Source organism: Gymnodraco acuticeps, unplaced genomic scaffold (genome assembly GCF_902827175.1).
Source record: "Gymnodraco acuticeps unplaced genomic scaffold, fGymAcu1.1, whole genome shotgun sequence".
NCBI classification, from domain to species: domain Eukaryota; kingdom Metazoa; phylum Chordata; class Actinopteri; order Perciformes; family Bathydraconidae; genus Gymnodraco; species Gymnodraco acuticeps.
This window is the reverse complement of record NW_022990309.1, coordinates 450001-470428: the sequence shown is the minus strand read 5'-3', so window position 1 is coordinate 470428 and position 20428 is coordinate 450001. Positions and strand designations below refer to the sequence as shown.

Here is a 20428-nt window from a genome sequence, read left to right as displayed (position 1 = left end):
GCTGTGAAGCATTTACGATTTTAAAATGGGTTCTGCTTTAGAAATTGATGAAACAAAGACATTCCATAGTTGCATGGATCGAAGGTCTCACACACAATACCAAATGCCCAGTAAAAGCTTAGGCTGGCAAGAATAAGATTTGAAGGCAGTGTACTTTCCCCAGTGAAAGCCCCTTGCTGCCCACTGTGAGAAGCCAGAGCCTTTGCGGTGAGACTGAAGGAAATACGAGCTACAGTATGCAGTGGGCCAACTCATCAGGAGACGTACTGGGCCATCACAGACACCCAGTGCCTCTTCCAATCTGCTAGGATCACCTGGCAGTCCTTTACTCTGTTATCTTAAACATGAGCTGGCTGCATGTTTGGTGGAGCATTAGAGCGAGAGAGGGCGGAAGAGGGAGGCTAAAAGTGTGCACTGTCAACTTCTACTTTCCTGTTACTTATAGACATGTAGCTACATTTTACATTGGTAATGGAAAAAAGCCTATCCAATAATCTGCATAACAAAACTACTAAAGACTGACAAAGAGACAACAGAAAGCTTTTCCTCTGACCACTCCCTCACTCTTTCTGCCCCTTAAGGTCTCTTGCTCCCAGCTTTCTTTCAGATGTCCTAAAACATCAAAAGCAGCACTGCATAGTGTCTGTTCAGAGAACAAAACATATTGGAAAGGGGTGTTGTTGGAGTTACATCAGTGCTGAGGAGAAGACCCAAAACAAACATCAAAACAGTCAGATTAAATGCTACCACCTGGTGGAGTCCATCTTTGGATTCACCATCGACCCAAAGTGTCACTCTTGCCTCAGCTCTCAACTTCAGGAGAGGAACTGTCTGTGACGGAACGTCTATCATCCACAGACTGAAATGCCATTTCTGTAACATACTGAGAGAACAGTTAAGTCAACTGAATTAAATAAGCCTTTTAACTTGGAAAACTTCTATGTTTTCACTCATGTCAAGACAACTAAGCAAAACTTTGAGTCAGCTCAACGACCAACAAATCTACTTATTACTGTGGCCTGTCACTCATTAACCTCTATTTCTGCAACCACTGTCTATACTTCTCTGTCCAACCTGCTCAAAACCAGTCTCCCAGGAGAAAATTCTCAGCTTGTGTTAATTGGATTTTGACTGTAGCGACACACAAATCATGAAGCAAGACTTCCTTGCCTCACGCTTAAACACAAAAGGTCAAATAAGAGTCACTTCAGGCTTAAAATGTTGGGATCAGAACTTTCAACCCTGCACAATACACACAGTCACATTATCTTCTACAGGAAAGAGACTGGCAGTGAAACAAACAGGCAACTGGAAAATATATATTGAGTGCTTCTCACCTGTCGAAGTGTCGGAAACAATAATGATACATTTGGAGATGAGTAAAATGAGATGAAGTGTAAATAATCCTGTTACAGGTCTAGAATGATGTTGGATATTACGTCTTCACCTATTTTGAGGTATGATGGCAATGCTGTCAGATCAGAGTCTAGATAGACTAATATAATGTATATTCAAATCAAATGAAGATAAGGATTTCTGGTGCATACTGTTATTGGAAAAGTACATACTGTATTCATCAAAGGCTTGCTTAGAACAAAGAATAACTGAGCAGTTTTTTTATGTGTCGAGGAGACTCCGTGAGAGGTTGACAGTGGCATTTCTAAGCGCTGGTCCAGGCTGAAAGAAACCAGAGAAGGGCATTGATCTGAAAGGCTCTGTGGAGACGAGAAACATCTAGTGATTGTCAGCAAGAAAAATAACATCCGTTTGACATCTGAATCCACTATTTGAGGCAGGCAGGGCAGAAACAGGGGGGCTGGAGATCAAACAAGCAGCTAGAAGTCTCTTATTGGGAGCAGAAAGCGCAAGGAATCAGGTTCTGTCTACAGACAGGCTCACATTGAATAAGGGCCTTGTGCTTTCCTAAGTGGCCAGCAAACCTCTGTACAGAAAATAACATGTTTGCCTGGAGAAGAAGTCAGAAAAAGTCTAAACCATCTGCAGCTCTTTGACATGTTTAAATCTAAACTAATGGGAGGAAATCGATTCCCAAGCTAGTGCTCGAGCACAGGTGTCCTGCTCTAACAGGCACTTTGACTGCAAGGTGTGAAAGAGGGGACACAGTGTGTGTGTGTGTGTGTGTGTGTGTGTGTGTGTGTGTGTGTGTGTGTGTGTGTGTGTGTGTGTGTGTGTGTGTGTGTGTGTGTGTGTGTGTGTGTGTGTGTGTGTGTGTGTTGTGTGTGTGTGTGTGTTTGTACGTGAATCACATCTTAATTTCAAAGACCAAATGATTCCTTCATTCGTGGCTACCAACGTATAACTGTTGTTCCAGTGTGCTGAGATCAGATCTCTCAGATATCTGGAGGAAGATTGAGGTATACATACTCGTGGATGGGGCTACAGAGCTACTAGAAAGACAGTCGAAAATGGTGCATGTCTCCGTCTGAATGTGCTGCACTTTTGCAAGGTGTTTAGACAAATTGCTCGTGTTACCGCCCTTACATGCTAAACTCTTATAACATGTTTGGTAACGAGGATTGTCCACATCGAGACGGGTAAAGTTTAACCACACCTTGGAGCACTTTCTCTCCGCCATCTCTGCCGTGTGTGTGTTGCATGCATGTAGCAGCCGTGTGTGTGTAAATTGCCCCGCCCCCTCACACAGAGACAGGGCAGAGAGATATCTTGTGCACTAACCCTACCTCTGCACAACACAACTAATGGTGTCAAACACATTCAGAAGGCAAGTCATTCCACAAATTGACTCTTGACAAGGCACACGTGTTAATTGAAAACCATTCCAGGTGACGACCTCATGAAGCTGACTGAGAGAAGCCAAGAGTGTGCAAAGCTGTCATCAAGGCAAAACGGGGCTACTTTGAAGAATCTAAAATATAAATCATATTCTGGATTGTTTAACACTTTTTTGTTTACTAGATAATTCCATATGTGTTCTTTCATAGTTTTGATGTCTTCAGTATTAATCTACAAAGTAGAACAAAATAAAAAAACTTCGAATTTGAAGGTGTGTCCAAACTTTTGACTGGTAGTATACATTTCCCTTATTGTGCTCATTTCAACTCCTAGCCTCTGTGGGGGACATCCCTAATGAGTCCTCATCTGTCTGGTAAAAGGACAGGGATATAGCAATATGTTTGTTCCTCTCTTTAGACTGTGTTGTCTTATTTTCCTCTCCTTGTGTTTCAAACCATCTGACAAATTGTTGCAGTTGTTACCCGATGACTGCATTTTTCTGTTTTCCCCACAGATCGCGGCAGAATAGGCTCATCCATTACTTTAAATACCCTCTGAGGCACTGCCCGCAAAAGGCTGCAATCCTCTCTATAAAGTACAATACATGGGGATAACTCTTCATATACACACACTGTATAAAGAAAAGAAAAGCATGCATACAAATACCAAGCACGCATACACAGAGGAGGTTCACACCCAAACCTTTCTGAAACCAGATGAAACTTTCCATGAACGTCTGCCTCCCCACTTTGGTATGCATCTTCACTGGATTACACTGATGAGTGATTGTTAACTTTATTAACCATTTATTGTAGTTGACTTGACACTTTAGCCATCATCCATGTTGACCAATTGTATATGTTAAATCTTAAAACAACACATGGATCTAATAAAAATAGGTACTCCAGGACTCAGCCTGTGGCAATTTTCAGCATACCAGTCTTCTTCAGTTTTTTTATCTTTATAATAAACAGAGAAATCATATTTTGAGGTAATTTTTGGATGCTTTTGCGGCTCAAAAATGTCGGGATGTTTATACTAAACACCCAGACATTTTTTCTCTGTAAGGCTAAAACGATATGTTGTGTCAGCACCCTATTGAACTGTGCTGCACATATGGATTTCAATAACAATACTGTTTAAATAATCAGCAACATGCAGAGTGGACTTGGCAAAGATTGGCCAGAACAAAATTCAGAGAGACATTTTGAGACACAGAATCATTTGGGTGGATTAAAAGCAATGCATTAAGAGCAAAACATGTGACAAATTACCAGTTGAATTAGTATTGGGAAGAATTGGGTGTGATCTCTTTGAGACAATCCCAATAATTTTAAATAGGCAATATTAAATGTTAAGGCTTAAGAACAATTTGAGGTAGCTCACCAGTATGCAGGCATCTGGATCAGCTTCCCATAGAGCGCAGTGCTGAAGGAAGGGATGATGGGGATGAGAGGCAGGAAACCCCCCGTACTGTCCTGGCATGTCAAACCTGCCTGGAACCCAAGCACCTGGAAAGAGAAACAGAAAGAAAGCAAATGTGTGAGAGATGTTGAGAGGTAGAAAGGGGAAGACAGGGGAAGAAATATGCAGACAAGAAAATGCATATGCAGCAACATATAAGATCAAACCATTCCCTGGATCCCCAGAAAGAAACATGGCAACTCTTATGGTGAACACAGTGTCTGGAAAGAAAACACAGAAGCACACAGCAGGCGTTTATTGTTCTCTCATCTCAATCGCCACTGAAATGCTTAACCCTATCTGTTCCCAGCGGACATTGTGTAGCGCTCTTACAGGCCGTGGCTATTGGCAGGAAAAAAAAGGCAAAATCTTTTAAAATACCTTTTTGTTTAACTCTCCAAAGAAATCGATATATATTTAGAAGGGCTGTCAAGTTAACGCGTTAGAGCAGTTAAAAAAAATGTAACACCACTAATTATTTTAAGGTGCGATTAACGCATGTGTATTTGTCCTCGGCCCGCCCCGTAGTTTCAGAGTCCAAAGGCTTGACGTTGTTATTGTTGTTAGTTGGATGGTGGGAGATTTTAGCGAGATATATGGATACAAAAAAAGGTGTTTTAAACAGCAAGCCAAGCACACAGCTGATGCTGACAGCCCCGCTCCTGCCGCTCGCTTGCGGCAGACCACGCTTGAAAGTTTGCCGGGGAGACGCCTGGACAACAACAGCGATAGCTAAATGGGTGACTACAGCTTAACATTGTGGAGGACGAGGGGCTGCGTTTGATCATTCGGATTGCATCCAACGTGTCGACTGCACAGCGCATTATTTTGACGCACAGTGGGAACTTCAGTCTCATGCTTTGACTGTTATGAAGACAGAGGAGCGGCATTTCGCCGACAACTGTAAACAGGCTTGTCTGTTTGAGCAACTGGCTCAGTGCAGAGAAGTACACAGGGTTGGTAGAGAGTGTAAGAGAGAGAGAGAGAGAGGTTCCAGGTTGTTGTGTTGAAAATATTCAGGAGAATAATTGTAATATTCAGAGGTTGTTGTATGGAGAATATTCAGGAGAATATTTGTCATTGTTCCAATGATAATAAACTAACATTTGCAAAAAGCATATTTGTCCACTCATATGTTGATAAGAGTATTCAAAACTTGAAAAATATTCCTCTAAGGTACATTTAGAACAGGTACAAAATGTGCGATTAATTTGCGATTAATCGCGATTAACTATGGACATCATGCGACTGAAATTCGGGCGGCACCAAAGTTGTTCTGGAAAACTGTCCGACACCTCAGGAGGGGGAAGCAGGGAACCATCCAAGCTGTGTACAGTAAGGATGGGACGTTGTTGACCTCAACTGATGGAGTGTTAGGGCGTTGGAAGGAACACTTTGAGGAACTCCTGAACCCGACAACTCCGCCCTCTATGTTAGAGGCAGAGCTGGAGTATGACGGGGGATCAACACCAATCTCCCGGGGGGAGGTCACTGAGGTCGTCAAATAACTCCACAGTGGCAAAGCCCCGGGGGTGGATGAGATCCGCCCAGAAATGCTGAAGGCTCTGGGTGTTGAGGGACTGTCATGGTTGACACGTCTCATCAACGTTGCGTGGAAGTCGGAAACAGTACCGAAGGAGTGGCAGACCGGGGTGGTGGTTCCCCTTTTAAAAAAGGGGGATCAGAGGGTGTGTACCAATTACAGAGGCATCACACTACTCAGCCTCCCCGGGAAAGTTTACTCTAAGGTACTCGAAAGAAGGGTCAGGCCGATTGTCGAACCTCAGATTGAGGAGGAACAATGCGGATTTTGTCCTGGTCGTGGAACGACGGATCAGCTTTTTACTCTCGCAAGGATCCTGGATGGGGCCTGGGAGTATGCTTATCCGGTCTACATGTGTTTTGTAGACTTGGAGAAGGCGTATGACCGAGTTCCCAGGGAGTTACTGTGGGAGGTGCTGCGGGAGTATGGGGTGAGGGGGTCTCTACTCAGGGCCATCCAATCTCTGTACTCCCAAGGCGAGAGCTGTGTCCGGGTCCTCGGCAGTAAGTCGGACCCATTTCCGGTGAGGGTTGGCCTCCGCCAGGGCTGCGCTTTGTCACCAATCCTGTTTGTAATATACATGGTTCGGATTTCGAGGCGTAGTCGTGGGGGAGGGGGTCTGCAGTTTGGTGGCCTAAGGATTGCACCACTGCTTTTTGCAGATGATGTGGTTCTAATGGCTTCATCGGTCTGCGACCTTCAGCACTCACTGAATCGGTTCGCAACCGAGTGTGAAGCGGCTGGGATGAGGATCAGCACCTCCAAATCTGAGGCCATGGTTCTCAGCAGGAAACCGATGGACTGTCCACTCCAAGTAGGGAAGGAGTCCTTACCCCAAGTGAAGGAGTTCAAGTATCTCGGGGTCTTGTTCTCGAGTGAGGGAACAATGGAGCGTGAGATGGGCCGGAGAATCGGAGCAGCGGGAGCGGTACTGCAGTCGCTTTACCGCACCGTTGTGACGAAAAGGGAGCTGAGCCAGAAGGCAAAGCTCTCTGTCTACTGGGCCATTTTCGTTCCTACCATCACCTATGGTCATGAAGGATGGGTCATGACCGAAAGAACGAGATCGCGGATACAAGCGGCCGAGATGGGTTTTCTCCGCAGGGTGGCTGGTGTCTCCCTTAGGGATAAGGTGAGAAGTTCAGTTATCCGGGAGGGACTCGGAGTTGAACCGCTCCTCCTTTGCGTCGAAAGGAGCCAGTTGAGGTGGTTCGGGCACCTAGTTAGGATGCCACCTGGGCGCCTCCCTAGGGAGGTGTTCCAGGCATGTCCAGCTGGGAAGAGACCAAGGGGTAGACCTAGGACCAGGTGGAGGGATTATATCTCTTCGCTGGCCTGGGAGCGCCTTGGGATCCCCCAGTCAGAGCTGGTTGATGTGGCCAGGGAAAGGAACGTTTGGGGCTCTCTGCTGAAACTGCTACCCCCACGACCCGACCACGGATAAGCGGGAGAAGATGGATGGATGGATGGATCATGCGACTGACAGCCTTAATACTTAGGGTACCTTAAGTACAGAAAATTCATTTTTTTCTTTAAAGATTTTTGCCCAAAAGTTTGCTAATTAGTTAGTAAAGTTCACTAGCACACTTGTTCTGAACAATCGTGTATGCAGCCTGTTGCAGTTGCTCATATTAGATTTGTACCACTTTTAACTTTTAGCTTTCAGAAAGAAGTGCCCTCTCTGAGCTATTTTAAAGAGAGTTTTTTTTGTTTTTCTCAATTGAGTTGCTGCTTTTGTGCATTGATGCCGCTGTTACACAGCAACCCCATGGCTACCTTGTTTACACCAGGGAGAAGCGAATTGTGCTGAAGCATAGCATAGCATATACATTTAGCATTTAAAATACTAGGAATGGATGAGCTAACGGTGTTGGGAAGAAGTCAGACGGAATATCTGGAGTGTAGTTTAATGTGCTTCATGAAACATGGCTGCACCTTATGGTTATATCTATATATGCAGGATATATCTGACAACAACATTCCCATTGATGGCTTCTGGACTGTTCAGACAATGTTTCCATCAACAACATTTCCAAAGTTTATTTTGATTCTTCAGAGGGCTGAAGGATGACGTCGTGCCTCTTTCCTGTGTGTTTTTACTTCAACTTGTATATGTATACATATTCATTTATGACAGATTCAATTCATGCAAGTGAAGGTCTATCAAACCAATTGTGCAGATGGCCCATAGTGGACATACAAAACGTTGGATGTGATGAGTATACCAAATATAATTGTGTAATTGCCAAGCTAAGATGTATATATAAATCCTCCAGTGAAATGCAAGCTTGGGCTCATAAAGCCACAGACGGATTCATTGCAGTTCCCATTTGAGAAAATATTTCAAATTGTGTTTTCCTTTAAGCTGCCCCAAACAATCTATTATACAAATATTCCTAGTTTTCAATTATGATTGGTCTATTTACTTCTTTGGCCTCCTTGTTGAGCAAGGCTGACTTTGAGTTCTTGTCTATGTAAATGGCAAAGTGAAACAATGGCTACCTGCTATCCTCAAGACAGTCCCCTTAGCTTTGTCAGTCAGTGTCAACAAAACACAGATTAAGATAAGCTTTAGTTTACACCCGTTTCAAATCACTTCCTGAACTGGCTGAATTGCAGCCAAAATGACCTCGTCATGCTCCCACTGCCTAAATCCAGAGGAGGAATTAGTGCATTGGCAGATAGAGATGCTGATTGGCTTGTTCAGAAGGATATTTGGCCACAGACCAGTTGACTGTTAACCCTGCAGTGACCCTGTGATAAGGTCTACCAGCATGATGTCCAGCAAACAACCAGGCCAGACCAGGCCACACTGGGCCACCCCAGGTTTCTCAGATATGTTATCCAGGCTTCCTAAAATGTGGTTTAGCTGAATTTGTTTAAGCCTCCATAGTTCTACATGTACTCCATGGGACATCTGGCTCTTCAAGTAAACCATAAATGCAGAGGTGAAAACAAGTTTATTTGTAGTTTAATTATAGGATGATTCTAAAAGCAAGACCAATTCACAAGTGTAGATACAAAGCCATCAGTTATGACTTTTTCTTAACTTTATTCTCAATGAATATCCACGCAAAGAGTGTGTATGTAAGTCATTTATGTGACAGCTATGTATACAATAGAACACATTTAGATACAAATCAATAGTCATTTCTGAAGGCGTTGCTATGAATACATACACTATTTTATAGTATAGAGGTATAACACATTATTCATACCATACTAAAAAAAGAATTTCAAATTCATTGTCAATAAAAGGGTCTAACAACATGAGTAGTATAGTAAGTAATAGGCATTTACACACTATATAACTGCTGAATTGTCAAAATCATGAAGCATGGGTGACAAAGAGTATGGACAATCTGCACAACACAGGCTTGGTGGGTAAAAATCATGAAGAAGACCAGGGTTGGACTGGTCCTCATCAGAAAGCTCAGTGCTGGGATTTTTACAACCCAGTAAAAAGGGGTCATCAAGGTCATTAGGGTTATTTCATAGCGGAGTTACGACTGTGGCCGTGTGTTTGACCTGACAACTTCTGGCTAAGGTACATAAAAAACAACGGTAAGTAAGTATTTTGTGTCAATATTTTAGATAACGAGACCGCGGTAAAATTGACATCATTAAATTAAACAGTTGCAATGTACATGATCAAATACATACTATGAGAAAGGATAAGATAATATAAGGTATCCTTTATTAATCCTACAAGGGTATAGTTTCTTAACGGACTTAAACAGCACATAACTATAATAAGAGAACCAAATGAGCAAATGCTAAATTAAACAAAGATGTGCAAGGTCTAACTCAGATCTAGATCTATCTTTTATTTGTATTTATTTTGTATGGCTTGTAATTGCATTGTTAAGGAACCTTACCAACCAAAGTGTTTCATTCATTACTTAACTACACAGTAGTTGTGTATATGATAATAAACCTTTGAATCTTTGAATGTGAATGTGTCAAAAGAGTTCTACTCAATTATGTTCTTGGAAATATGTCACATTTTTTTAAATGTACTGACAGTGCAGCCAGAGTTGAATTGTGTGGCTCTCACCTTGAGGTAGAGGTGTGCATAGCAGTGATGCAGCAGGTTGTCAGAAGGCTGGCTGAGGCGGCTCACTGTGCTGACCAGCTCTGGAGCATACATGGGCACTGTGTGTTCAACATTCACCCTTTCCACCTGGAACTGTACAGCAGGTAGAGGGCGCACCGGCTGAAACACTGGCACGTTAACTAGCACCGGTGCAACCTGGGAGATATAAAAGGGGGAAATGGATTAAAGGCAGGAAACTGTTCTAAGTTAAGTCTTAAGTCAAAATGTCCTCATCAGTCTCCTTGTGCATCTGGAGACCAACCTATAGTATTGCAGACCTTTAGTAATGTGGAGTCAGGAATAACAATACAATACAATACACACTTTTCCCACCTCACCACAAGACTGCAAAACAATGTTGTCTTTTTTTAGATAAATAACATATTCAGATATGTACATTATAAGTCATTTAAACCTTTTTAGCAAGACAGTTACCTGTTTGAAGGTTCAGTTAGTACCTAAAATGATTTGTTCTTTATAATTATGTTGGCATATGTGTAATCTTGAGGTCATATCATTCTCTCTCCATTTCAGTTTGTATGTATGATTTTCACACAATTATTTTATGCAGTGCATCAACCCTTCTTGAGGTTCTCAATATATTATTTGCAAGAATGAAGTCTGTGTGCACTACCTTGCATCCCATGATCACAGGCATGAGTGTGTGAAGGAGGTTGAACTCTGCCATGGAGACAGTCACGGAGACTGAGAGGAGAGTGAGACATGTGAGTCTGGTTGGGATGAATTCCTCTAAACTTGATATCTCTTCTGGAGTAGCTGCACCATGGCCCTCTTCAACCATTTCTAAAGAGACACAACAGAAACAAATGTTAGCTTTGTAACAAATATTAGAACATTTTGCAGAGTTGCTTGAAGAGGCTGCAGTGTTCAATTAAACATCATATTTAAAAAATAAATCTTTGTTGAAATGAATCTAACCACAAGTATATCACCCGTGGTGCATTATTTGAATAAAGTGAGGGAGTGGAAAAGTATTTAGATTTGAGGAGGACTGATTTATTGACAGGTCAGCTGTAAAGCACACCAATTTGTTTTAGTGGGTGCCTCTCTATTCGGCCTGCATCATTTAAACAATACAAAAGTATTTTTCAACAAAACCACCACCTCATATGCTAAATAAAATAAACAAGCTCTAAAAAGAACTTTCAAGGGATATTTATTACAGTGGATGTTTCCCAGTATCAATAATTAACCACTGCAGAAACATCCGGAAAGTCCGAAAATGAAGTGAAGCAAGTCAACTTGGAACAGAGGCGAGTAAGTTCAGCGCCCACCAAGGTAAGGAGGGACCAGAGCACTGAACCGCTAAACCTTGTGCAGGGCCTGAGGTGGACCAAAACCTGAGCACTTTGTTACCGAGCCGCCTTGGCTCTGCTCCCAGGACATGGGCTTGTTTCAGTTCAGTAAAGGTTCTGTTGGGCTTCATTCCCAGCTCCAAGGTGGGCTCAGAACCTGATCCCACTGCTGCTTTGCTCTTTGGCCTTCCGCCACAACCCGCTTCAGGTTCATCTGGCAGTGCCATGTCCAATCCAATCATATGCCAGCCCTCAAGTCAATATCCCCAGTCAGCACTCAAATTATAAAAGACATGCAGATGACATGGTACACAGAGGCATGATTACACACCCGAAAACACTTTGTATTCAAAGCAGACAGAAACGGATATACAAAAGTGTGCTGGCCAACACACAATGGCACACAAAAACTATTACTGTCACGCCCTGGATTTTCTTGTCCAGCTCAACAGATACAGCTTTAAAAAGCATTTGACTGTGTTCCTTCCATTAATCTTAGGAAAAATGTGATACTGTACACACATCTAGTTCTTGGGAGGGAAGTGATTTTTCATTAGTTATTAGCAAGAAGTGTATCAGGAGGAGTAAAACAAATTTGACAAGATGAGTAGAAATATAGTCAAGTCTTGACCCCCAGAGAGGAAGGAAGGGGAGGGGAGAGGAGAGGAGAGAAGAGGGGAGGGCAGGAGAGGAAAAAACACAAGGCATGTATTATTTTCTCACTCGATCTGTAATAGCTACCTTGGTGAATCATTTTGCCTCTTTTATCTACTCTTAATTTCTCAATGACTGTACTGAGCCTTCTCCAGACCATAAAATGCCAGATTGAGCACACACACATATAGAAACAGGAAGGAACACACTGACCTACCCAGCTTTAGTCAAAAGCTCTGCAGTAATTACCCCATCATCTATTATTTATCGCAGATGCTGAAACAGCTGAAACCTACGGATGTTATTGTTTCGCAAAAATGAGAGTTATTGCTACAGATATTACACACAGACACACATTCCATGTTCTTTCACAACATCCCAAGGATGAGCTCATCAATAGCTGCATAGGGACTACCACTAACAAGGTGTTTGGCTAATCCTCCCTCATGTGGTGCAAAAGGTCACTACTTTCATGTACAGCTGTGTGTTGAAAGACGGGTTGTGTAAGGAAATAACAATGTGATGAGGATACTGTAAAGTGAAAACTGTGCGCTTTCTGAACATGTGCAGAGTAGAAAGGAGGAGAAGACAAAAGGAGAAATGATAAGAGACAGTATTGAATCAAGTGTTAGTTGAGTGTAGGGAGTATGGCAAGCTATCATTTGTTAGCTGGCTGTTTTTGTAGCTGTTAAAGAACGCTGAATGAAACAGATGGAGCAACTGTAGGAGATAACTGACCTGGCTGTGGCTTGTAGTAGGGTTCATACTCGTGCTCCATGGCACAGGTGACCATCTTGAGGATGCGGTGGACGGCACTGCTGTGCAGTCTGACTTCCAAAGCTCCCACCACAAGCCTCTTGATTGATGTCTCTTGAACGGCAGGTACTACCTCCTCCAAACTCACCACAGAGAAGTCCTGAGGCTCTACAAACAGAAACAAACATGCATACAATAGCGAAATTCTAAATGGTACAGTAGTGCTCTTACAATTTGAGGATTCTTTTGTTAGTCAGTGCAAAAATGTAACAAGTCAAATGGATATGTCACCTTTTTTATTTCATGTACATGTGTTTAAGTATAGAATCCCAAAAAATGTTTGGCACTGGTGTAACACAGCAGCAGGGAACAGCTCTCACAGCCGTGACCCACTTGAATGATGAATATTCCAAATGTCCAAATCTCTCACACAGCTGTCCCTTCATTCATCACAGGCCCCTGTTCCAGAGGGCCACTTGAAAGACTCAGCTCCCCGGCAATAAAAAGGGAGAAATTAAAAAACAATGAAGGGGGTGGATGAATGGCAGTGAGGAAGAAAGAGGACAAAGGGTCACAAGTTTCTTTATTTTCATTACATTCTACCACTGCACCAAACATTTTTACAACTCTATGAGTTCAACTATTTTAGCTGCATATGTCGTGGGATGGGGTGAAACTTCCATTGAATTCTGGGGATTTATAAAGGGCATGTGCAATGCCACTTCCCCTTCCCTTCTTCAGTGAGATTTGGCTGCAATGGATTAGGCCTAATATCAACCATATGGCTGCAGTTAGAACGGTCAGTGGAATGATGAGGAGGCTTAAATTAGCTGGGATTTAGATGATTTAAAAGTGTCTCCATTTCCCAAGATTTAAGAAAAAGTTTTTAATCTGCAGCGTTACTCTAATGTGAAGTCAATGGTGAATGTGACCTAGGTCGGTTAGTGTTTCAGTTGACTCAGAGTTTATGTTGGTCCCATGGCAATGGAAACTAATTTGTTTGGTTGACACTGGATCTGGTCCGCGTCCGAGAAGAACAGAAACACTGACAGAAGAGAAGCATTCCAACTGGCAAGGGTAACCACAGCCGTCCCGCAGGAATTACACTGACACTTATCCTGCTGTCAGAAATGACTTTGACAGCTCAGGATGACAGTATCAATGTTTTTTTTTAATTTAGATTACTATCTGTAGCTGACAGCAAGAGCAAACAATAGCCTAGTCAGAAAGAGGAATACAAAAAGGGAACAAGTGTAGGTAGTTGAGACAGCATAGATGACACTCAACTCTTAACACATCAATGAATATGTGTGAGTTGTTCAATTGGTTTAACCAGATCTACAGACAACTGTACACTATATCATCAAAATGATGCCAAAGTTAATTATCACTCTAACTGGTCGTTTCCACTCCATGAAGCATGAAGCCCTAACACCATGTTGTGTTAGAATTAAGGGAGACATGGGCCAAAAGGCTCTACTGTTACCATTTTGCTATTACCCACAGTAAGGAGTTTCATAGAGATTGTATTAGATGTGTGTGTGTGTGTGTGTGTGTGTGTGTGTGTGTGTGTGTGTGTGTGTGTGTGTTAAATTAAAGGGGAAATACTTTATCACTTAATGGGAAATTCAGATCTTTCAGACCTGTATAAACATTCTTGAGTGGTGCAGCTGAGGAATGAGAAATCCTGCCTATCTTAAGGCTTCTGCGAGGAAGAGTGACACCTAATTAGCTGAGAGGAGCCCATTCACTTTGTCAAGAGCTTACAGGTAAAGAAAAACAGTGTTTCAACAAGCAGCGGGGAGAGAGAAACTCAAATACATGTCAGTGCAGACTAAACACCTCTGACAGCCGCCCTCCAGGTAAGTTTGGGGTGAGAGTGAGGACAGGAAGGGTCAAGGACCAGGTGGAGGGGACTCAAACAAGAACAGCTCTTTATTCAAGTCACCAGGGGGCTCCTTGACATAGAGAAGAGAAGAGCAGAAAAGAGAAGAGAAGAGGGGAGAGGACAAGAGAAGACAAGAGAAGAGAGGACAAGACAAGAGAAGACAAGACAAGAGAGGACAGGACAAGAGAACTGAACAGACCAGAACCGAACAGGAGAACAGAAGACAACACAAGACGAGACAACAGAACAGAACAAGCAAAAAGACAGCAAGTAAAAGATTGATGAGGATGAGGAGAAGGGAGAAGCAAAGAAAGCAGAAAAGGAGAACAGGACAGGTATAAAGAAAAGGAAGAAAGGCCGGCAAGTTAAGCAAACAAGCTCTGTGAGAAGGAATGAACTACACAATACCTTTGCTGCTGCTGTTCTCCATTGTGTAGAGGTAATCCATGTAGAATGCACCAAAGCGTTGAATGCCTGCTATCTCCGTATAGGTCTCCTGTCAAACAAGAGCAGAGTCAGGTAAACATGGCAGAAAGGGAGCAAACACGCTCACAGCATTTAAGAGTGCCAGTGCCTGGGGTCATGGTGGATACGGCAAAGGGGGCAAATTAGAGATAAAACAAAGGGTAATTAAGGGGTTCATCTTTTTAGTTGGAATTTTTTTTACAGGTCAACAATATCACTGATATTTGGAACTTTTGTAAAAGACTTGATTATGGCAGGAGGTATTGTATGTCTTGAATCTGGGGTGAAATTATAACTAACCACCTTTTTCAACTATTTTGTTCAGAAATGATGATAAAGAGAAGACACTTCACTAAATGTACGCATTAGTAAGTATATATGGTGCATGGGGTAGTCATTTGGTACACATCAGTTCTGTTCTTACTTGCTTATACGCCATAAACTATCAATGGAAAGAAAAACGTATCTATTAAAAGAAAGGACTTCATGACAAATCCAACAATTCTGATTAAACCTGTTTTAATGTACATTTGTGCAGTATGTTAAGTATGAAGTATGAGTGTTATGCAATATGTATATAATTCAACTATTTTGTAATTGTCACTTTTATTCATTGACAATTATCACTATTGTTAACAACTCAAATCTAGATCTTGGCAAAAACTTGTATCTTTTTTAATATACCAGGATAAACTGTTACCACTCATCACTTATTTGTGTGCAAGTTGGAGCTATTGACCCTGTGTTAGACAATATTTAAAAGCAAAAGTTATATTGCACAAACCACTGGTTGAAAGAGAGAATAAGTGAACAAGCAAGAAACAGAAAGAATGAATGAGAGAAGCCCCCCTCGCCCACATATTCAACACCCCCAATCAGGACACACTCAACTTCTCTAAACAGACATTTCAATAGAACCTTATCAGCAAGGCAGGTTAATGAGTAATATTTATTAGGGGACCTCTAATGGCTCTGGCATGCTTTTGGATCAAAGCCAGTGGCTGGTTTCAAAACCGCTAATGAATTAACAACAAAACCTTTAACTCTTTCATCTTCAAGTAGATATACCTTTTTTATGTACCCTTAATCGGCCCACAGAGGGGAAATGTACATTCTGCATTTGACCCATCCTAGTGTTAGGAGCAGTGGGCTGCCATTATGTACGGCACCCGGGGTGCAGTGTAGGGAACGGTGCCTTGCTCAGGGACACCTCGGTAGCACTTGGTCTTGGGGGGACTTGAACCGGTGACCTTCCGGTTCCCAAGCCAAGTACCTATGGACTTCGCCACCACCGCCCAGATGGATGGGCTTCATTGAGGGTCATGACCATTTCTGAGCAGAGTCAACACTGGAGCTGAGAGTTATCTCATCTTAATAATGGCTTCAACACTACTGCTCAGATGGCAGGAACATTCCTCTACTGCAGCCAGCAGCCCGGAGACTGACAGATATTCAGCAGTTATACACATTGAAATGATTTATTTCAGAGAAAAATAAGAAATTGCATTTAAAAAGTACACACTATTGTATTTAATTAGTACCGATTTAAAATGATACAAGCTGTACTTTGAGCTTTTCCATATAATAGCTGAAAAAATACTGAATGTAATATTTTTGGATTATTGTTGTGTGACCTGGATAAAGTATTGTATTAACCACATTTGTATTCCTTTCTTGCATGTTTGAGAAAGACACTTAAGCCACAGTAATATCTGTACAGAATCATCTTTTGTTCTCTTTTTTGGCAATGAAGACTTTATATTTCTGAAAATAGAGAAACATATTTGTTTTAGTGAGGACTGTGTCAACAGCATGTGCTGTTCATGTAAACAGCATCATTGATTTCATTATGTTTAATGCATTCTCTTGTAATGCTGTTGGTTAAATAAGTGTGTTAGCCCTTAGGGCCAGGTGTGAGGTGTGTTTTGAGTTGGCTGTTGTCTGGTTTGGAACTGACTGCTTTAATTCTGCCATAAGGTATAGTCTCTGCCATCTTTCCTCCATCCATAACAACATCTACATTATTTAAACAGATAAAAAAAAAATGTTTACATAAAAAATCCTAAACAAACATTCTGATAATATTCTTTGAAAGAGTAGTGTAGTCCCATATGTTGACCTTGTGATTAGCAGTCTCCAGGATGAACTCAGCCCTGACAGAGTTGTTCTCGGGACTGCGGTAGTCAAACAGGGAATTGGTGAGGTAGGTCATTCCTTTACTGCTTAGGCTGTCCCCACAGCTGAAGAACACTGCATCCTACAGTGACAAAAGAAAATGAGAATGTGAACAATACTTTATCAGATGTCACAAAAATACTGTCCCTTCAATAAAACCATGGAACGTAGACAATGGAAAGTAATTCCTGGGACACACAATAGACCAGTCTTTGCTATGGAATCAGAGATATGCTACCAGTTATCATTCCTAACCGGTGCTTGTTGGGGGGCACATTTTATGTAGCCAAGTGCTGTATTAAATGTAGGCTATTGAATGTGAAAGGATTAAAAACGTTTATAGATGATGAAAATATATTGCATGCAACTCATGTTGGGAATGGCACAAATGTTAAAGAGGACTCTTGGCAAATACGTCATAGATCTAGCTTAGAAAGATAATCAATTACACAATTAATACATACCGTATTTTACGGACTATAAATCACGTTTTTTTTACCTATCTGGCTGGTCCTGCGCCTTATACTCCGAAGCGACTTATATATTGAATTGTGTCTAACTGCGTTCAAACTCCGGCCAATAGATAGCACTGTATACAATCGTGACAACTGAAAACTGCTGCACCACGAAGAAGAAAAAAGTCACGGCAACCGGGAGGATCATGGATGTATAATAAGAACTGGGAGGATGCGTCACGTAACTTTCCAGGATGTTGTGGGATGGATGGACACAGCATGGGCTTCAGTGACGACCGACACCATCCTGTCTGGATTCAGAAAGGTCTAATCGGAGCTGATTCTGATGGAGAGTCTGAGGACAGCCCGGAGCAGGACATGCTGCTTCATCCACACCTCTGTGTCACTGTTAAACACTTTCACCGGAGTTGGCGGAAGTGTTTAACAGCGGCACAGAGGATGAAGACTTCAGTGGATAGATGCGACTTAAACACCGAAGCTTAGACTTATAAATCTTTATTTTTATCTTAACGACACGTTTTTTGATAAGAGCGACTTATACTCAGGTGCGACATATAGTCTGGAAAATACGATAGTTGATGAAAATGCATTTATTTGGATTGAGCCCAAAAGTGTTGTCTATGAGCTGATAGCGAGACTGATGCTGACACAGTCATATGTGTCAAAAAGGCAAAGATATGTCTTTCTTTTCCCAAAACAAACCATAACACATCTCTGTGTGAAGGCTCTCGGGAGCAATGGAGGCTGCAGAGACAGGGTTCAGGTGAAAGTGATCTCTCGTCTTGGTGTTTACTTTTTCTTTATCTTTCTCATTCAAGTTTTAAGCTTTTTACATTTTTCATTGAGGTTCTTCAGCAGTTGTTACCTCTTCAAGTCGGTTCATGTTTTCTTCAAAATCTCGTATTCCCATGATGCCTTTCAGGCAGAGTGCCCGGCACCCCACAAAGCCTATTTGACAATCAAAGAAGGGCTCCCCCATCATCAGCACCTGGAATAAAAACCAGAGGAAGAGTCTTTAACAGCTATTATATAACAGAACAGAATTACAGAATTTATATGAATAAATTACTTTCTTACTAAGAATGAAGACTCCATTTTTTGTGGACTTTTCACAAATAAGGTGGGCTTATTCTGGTATAATAAAAAGATCAGGGGTCAGACCTGAGAGTGGTGTGTGCATGTGATTGTGTGGTAGCAGTCCATCAGACTCTGTAAGCAGTAACGTGTGGTTGACTCTGCTCTACCCGGCCGACAATTAAGCGGAGAGCTATCCAATAAACATTACGTTTCACCACAAAATCATTACAAGGCATGGTTTTCCTAAATGTTACTAGTCATTCCTTTGCCTTTCAACACTCTCACTTTTGGTCCCAGTTCAGAAGGCTCACTCTCCCTCTTCCACCAAAAGCATAAATTACCAGAATTGAAAAATCTCTCAAAACTGTCACATGTTGTAGTAAGCTTAGGAGCAGAAAACCCTTTCCTAGTTCATACAGGTAAACTGCCAATAAGGTTGAAAAACGGTATTATCTGTTTACACCAAGGGGCAAATGCGGAAAAGATCAGACTGGGGCCGACTAGGATTCAACTCTCATGTGTTGACAGGCAGAGACTAGAGACCTGAGCGGCTTTAAAATGTATACAGGAAGGAAACAAGATGAACTTCTATCCAACAGTGAATAAGGAGACACCAATAGTGGGAAAGAGAGGGGGGAACCGCGATCTTTATAGGTCTGTCTAATGGTTGCACAAGGGTACATGTTGTGAAGATAATATATATTTTTCAGATTAAAACATTTATCACCCTTAATATTACAAATACATTTGCAATCCAGAGCTTGAGATAATATGTAATCAGAAATGTGTATATACATTTTGTGTGCCTATTTTCTTATTTTGAGATTTTAACTGGACATGGGGCTGATAACAGAAAGCTGTCATTAAATAGTGTAGCTATTCTGTTTATAATATGGAATGTCAAAAATGTAGACAATGAAGTATAACGATTTGTATAAAACAATAAATGGCTTATTTCTTAAGAATGAAGCTGTGGCATCTTACCTCAATAGTGATCCCCTCCTGTTCCACACACAGGACCTCTCTGGACTTGACTTTCTGAGGGCTGTAGTAGCTGCTCTCTGACTGGGTCTCTGTCAGCTGCAAATATAGAGACAGCAATCATGTAATAAAAGGTTCAAAATGAACCTAAATTATAAGTAAAGATACCACTCAACTTCGATTTGGGAAATGCTTAAACAGGTGTCACAAACATATACAGTAAAGCAAAAGACCATGAACGTGAAGCAATACAAAGACAAATATTTTTGTTACAGTTGAGACTTTGTGACATTCAGAAAGTAGATAAGGTATTTAAAAAACATATTAATCAAGTCTTAACATGGCAGTTATATCTGGAGACAACCAGTGAAAGCTATGCGCTGTTTGACAGAGTAAGCAACGGTTACGACAACAATACAGAGATGTCACAAAATGTCAACACTTAAAAAAACATCCGTCTCTTTTTGTGAGGGTGCGTGTGTACCCACGATTGATTAATGAAACAGATATATGATTTGAAAAATATACAAAAGCTCATTTAAGGATTGGTGTATAGGGCAAAAAGGCATTAGAAACTAATGCTAAAAAAATACAGAAACGATTACATCCACACAAGGACAGATGACATTTGTCTAGGCCCCTTCTAGTTTTATAAGATCATACAATCAGAACATGACAAAACAACTCAAGATACCAAGAACTTAACGTGTTTATTGAGTATTCAGGAACATTTATTAAAGTAAGGGAAAAATGTAAGTCAATGTTTCTTTAGTATTAAGTCAA

At 41.6% G+C, this 20428-nt stretch overlaps 1 protein-coding gene across 1 annotated transcript in view; it reads right to left on the bottom strand.

Annotated features, from left to right (window-relative positions):
* The window catches only part of LOC117550361 (vacuolar protein sorting-associated protein 13B), a 115556-nt gene that overhangs the window by 32715 nt on the left and 62413 nt on the right, over positions 1–20428 (bottom strand). The window contains exons 9-16 of the mRNA XM_034222777.1: positions 19649–19744; positions 18453–18575; positions 17056–17193; positions 14880–14967; positions 12566–12751; positions 10492–10661; positions 9819–10013; positions 4141–4265 (exon numbers count right to left, since the gene is read on the bottom strand). Of these exons, the coding sequence (XP_034078668.1) occupies positions 4141–4265; positions 9819–10013; positions 10492–10661; positions 12566–12751; positions 14880–14967; positions 17056–17193; positions 18453–18575; positions 19649–19744 (1121 nt within the window). The remainder of the gene's footprint in view (positions 1–4140; positions 4266–9818; positions 10014–10491; positions 10662–12565; positions 12752–14879; positions 14968–17055; positions 17194–18452; positions 18576–19648; positions 19745–20428) is intronic.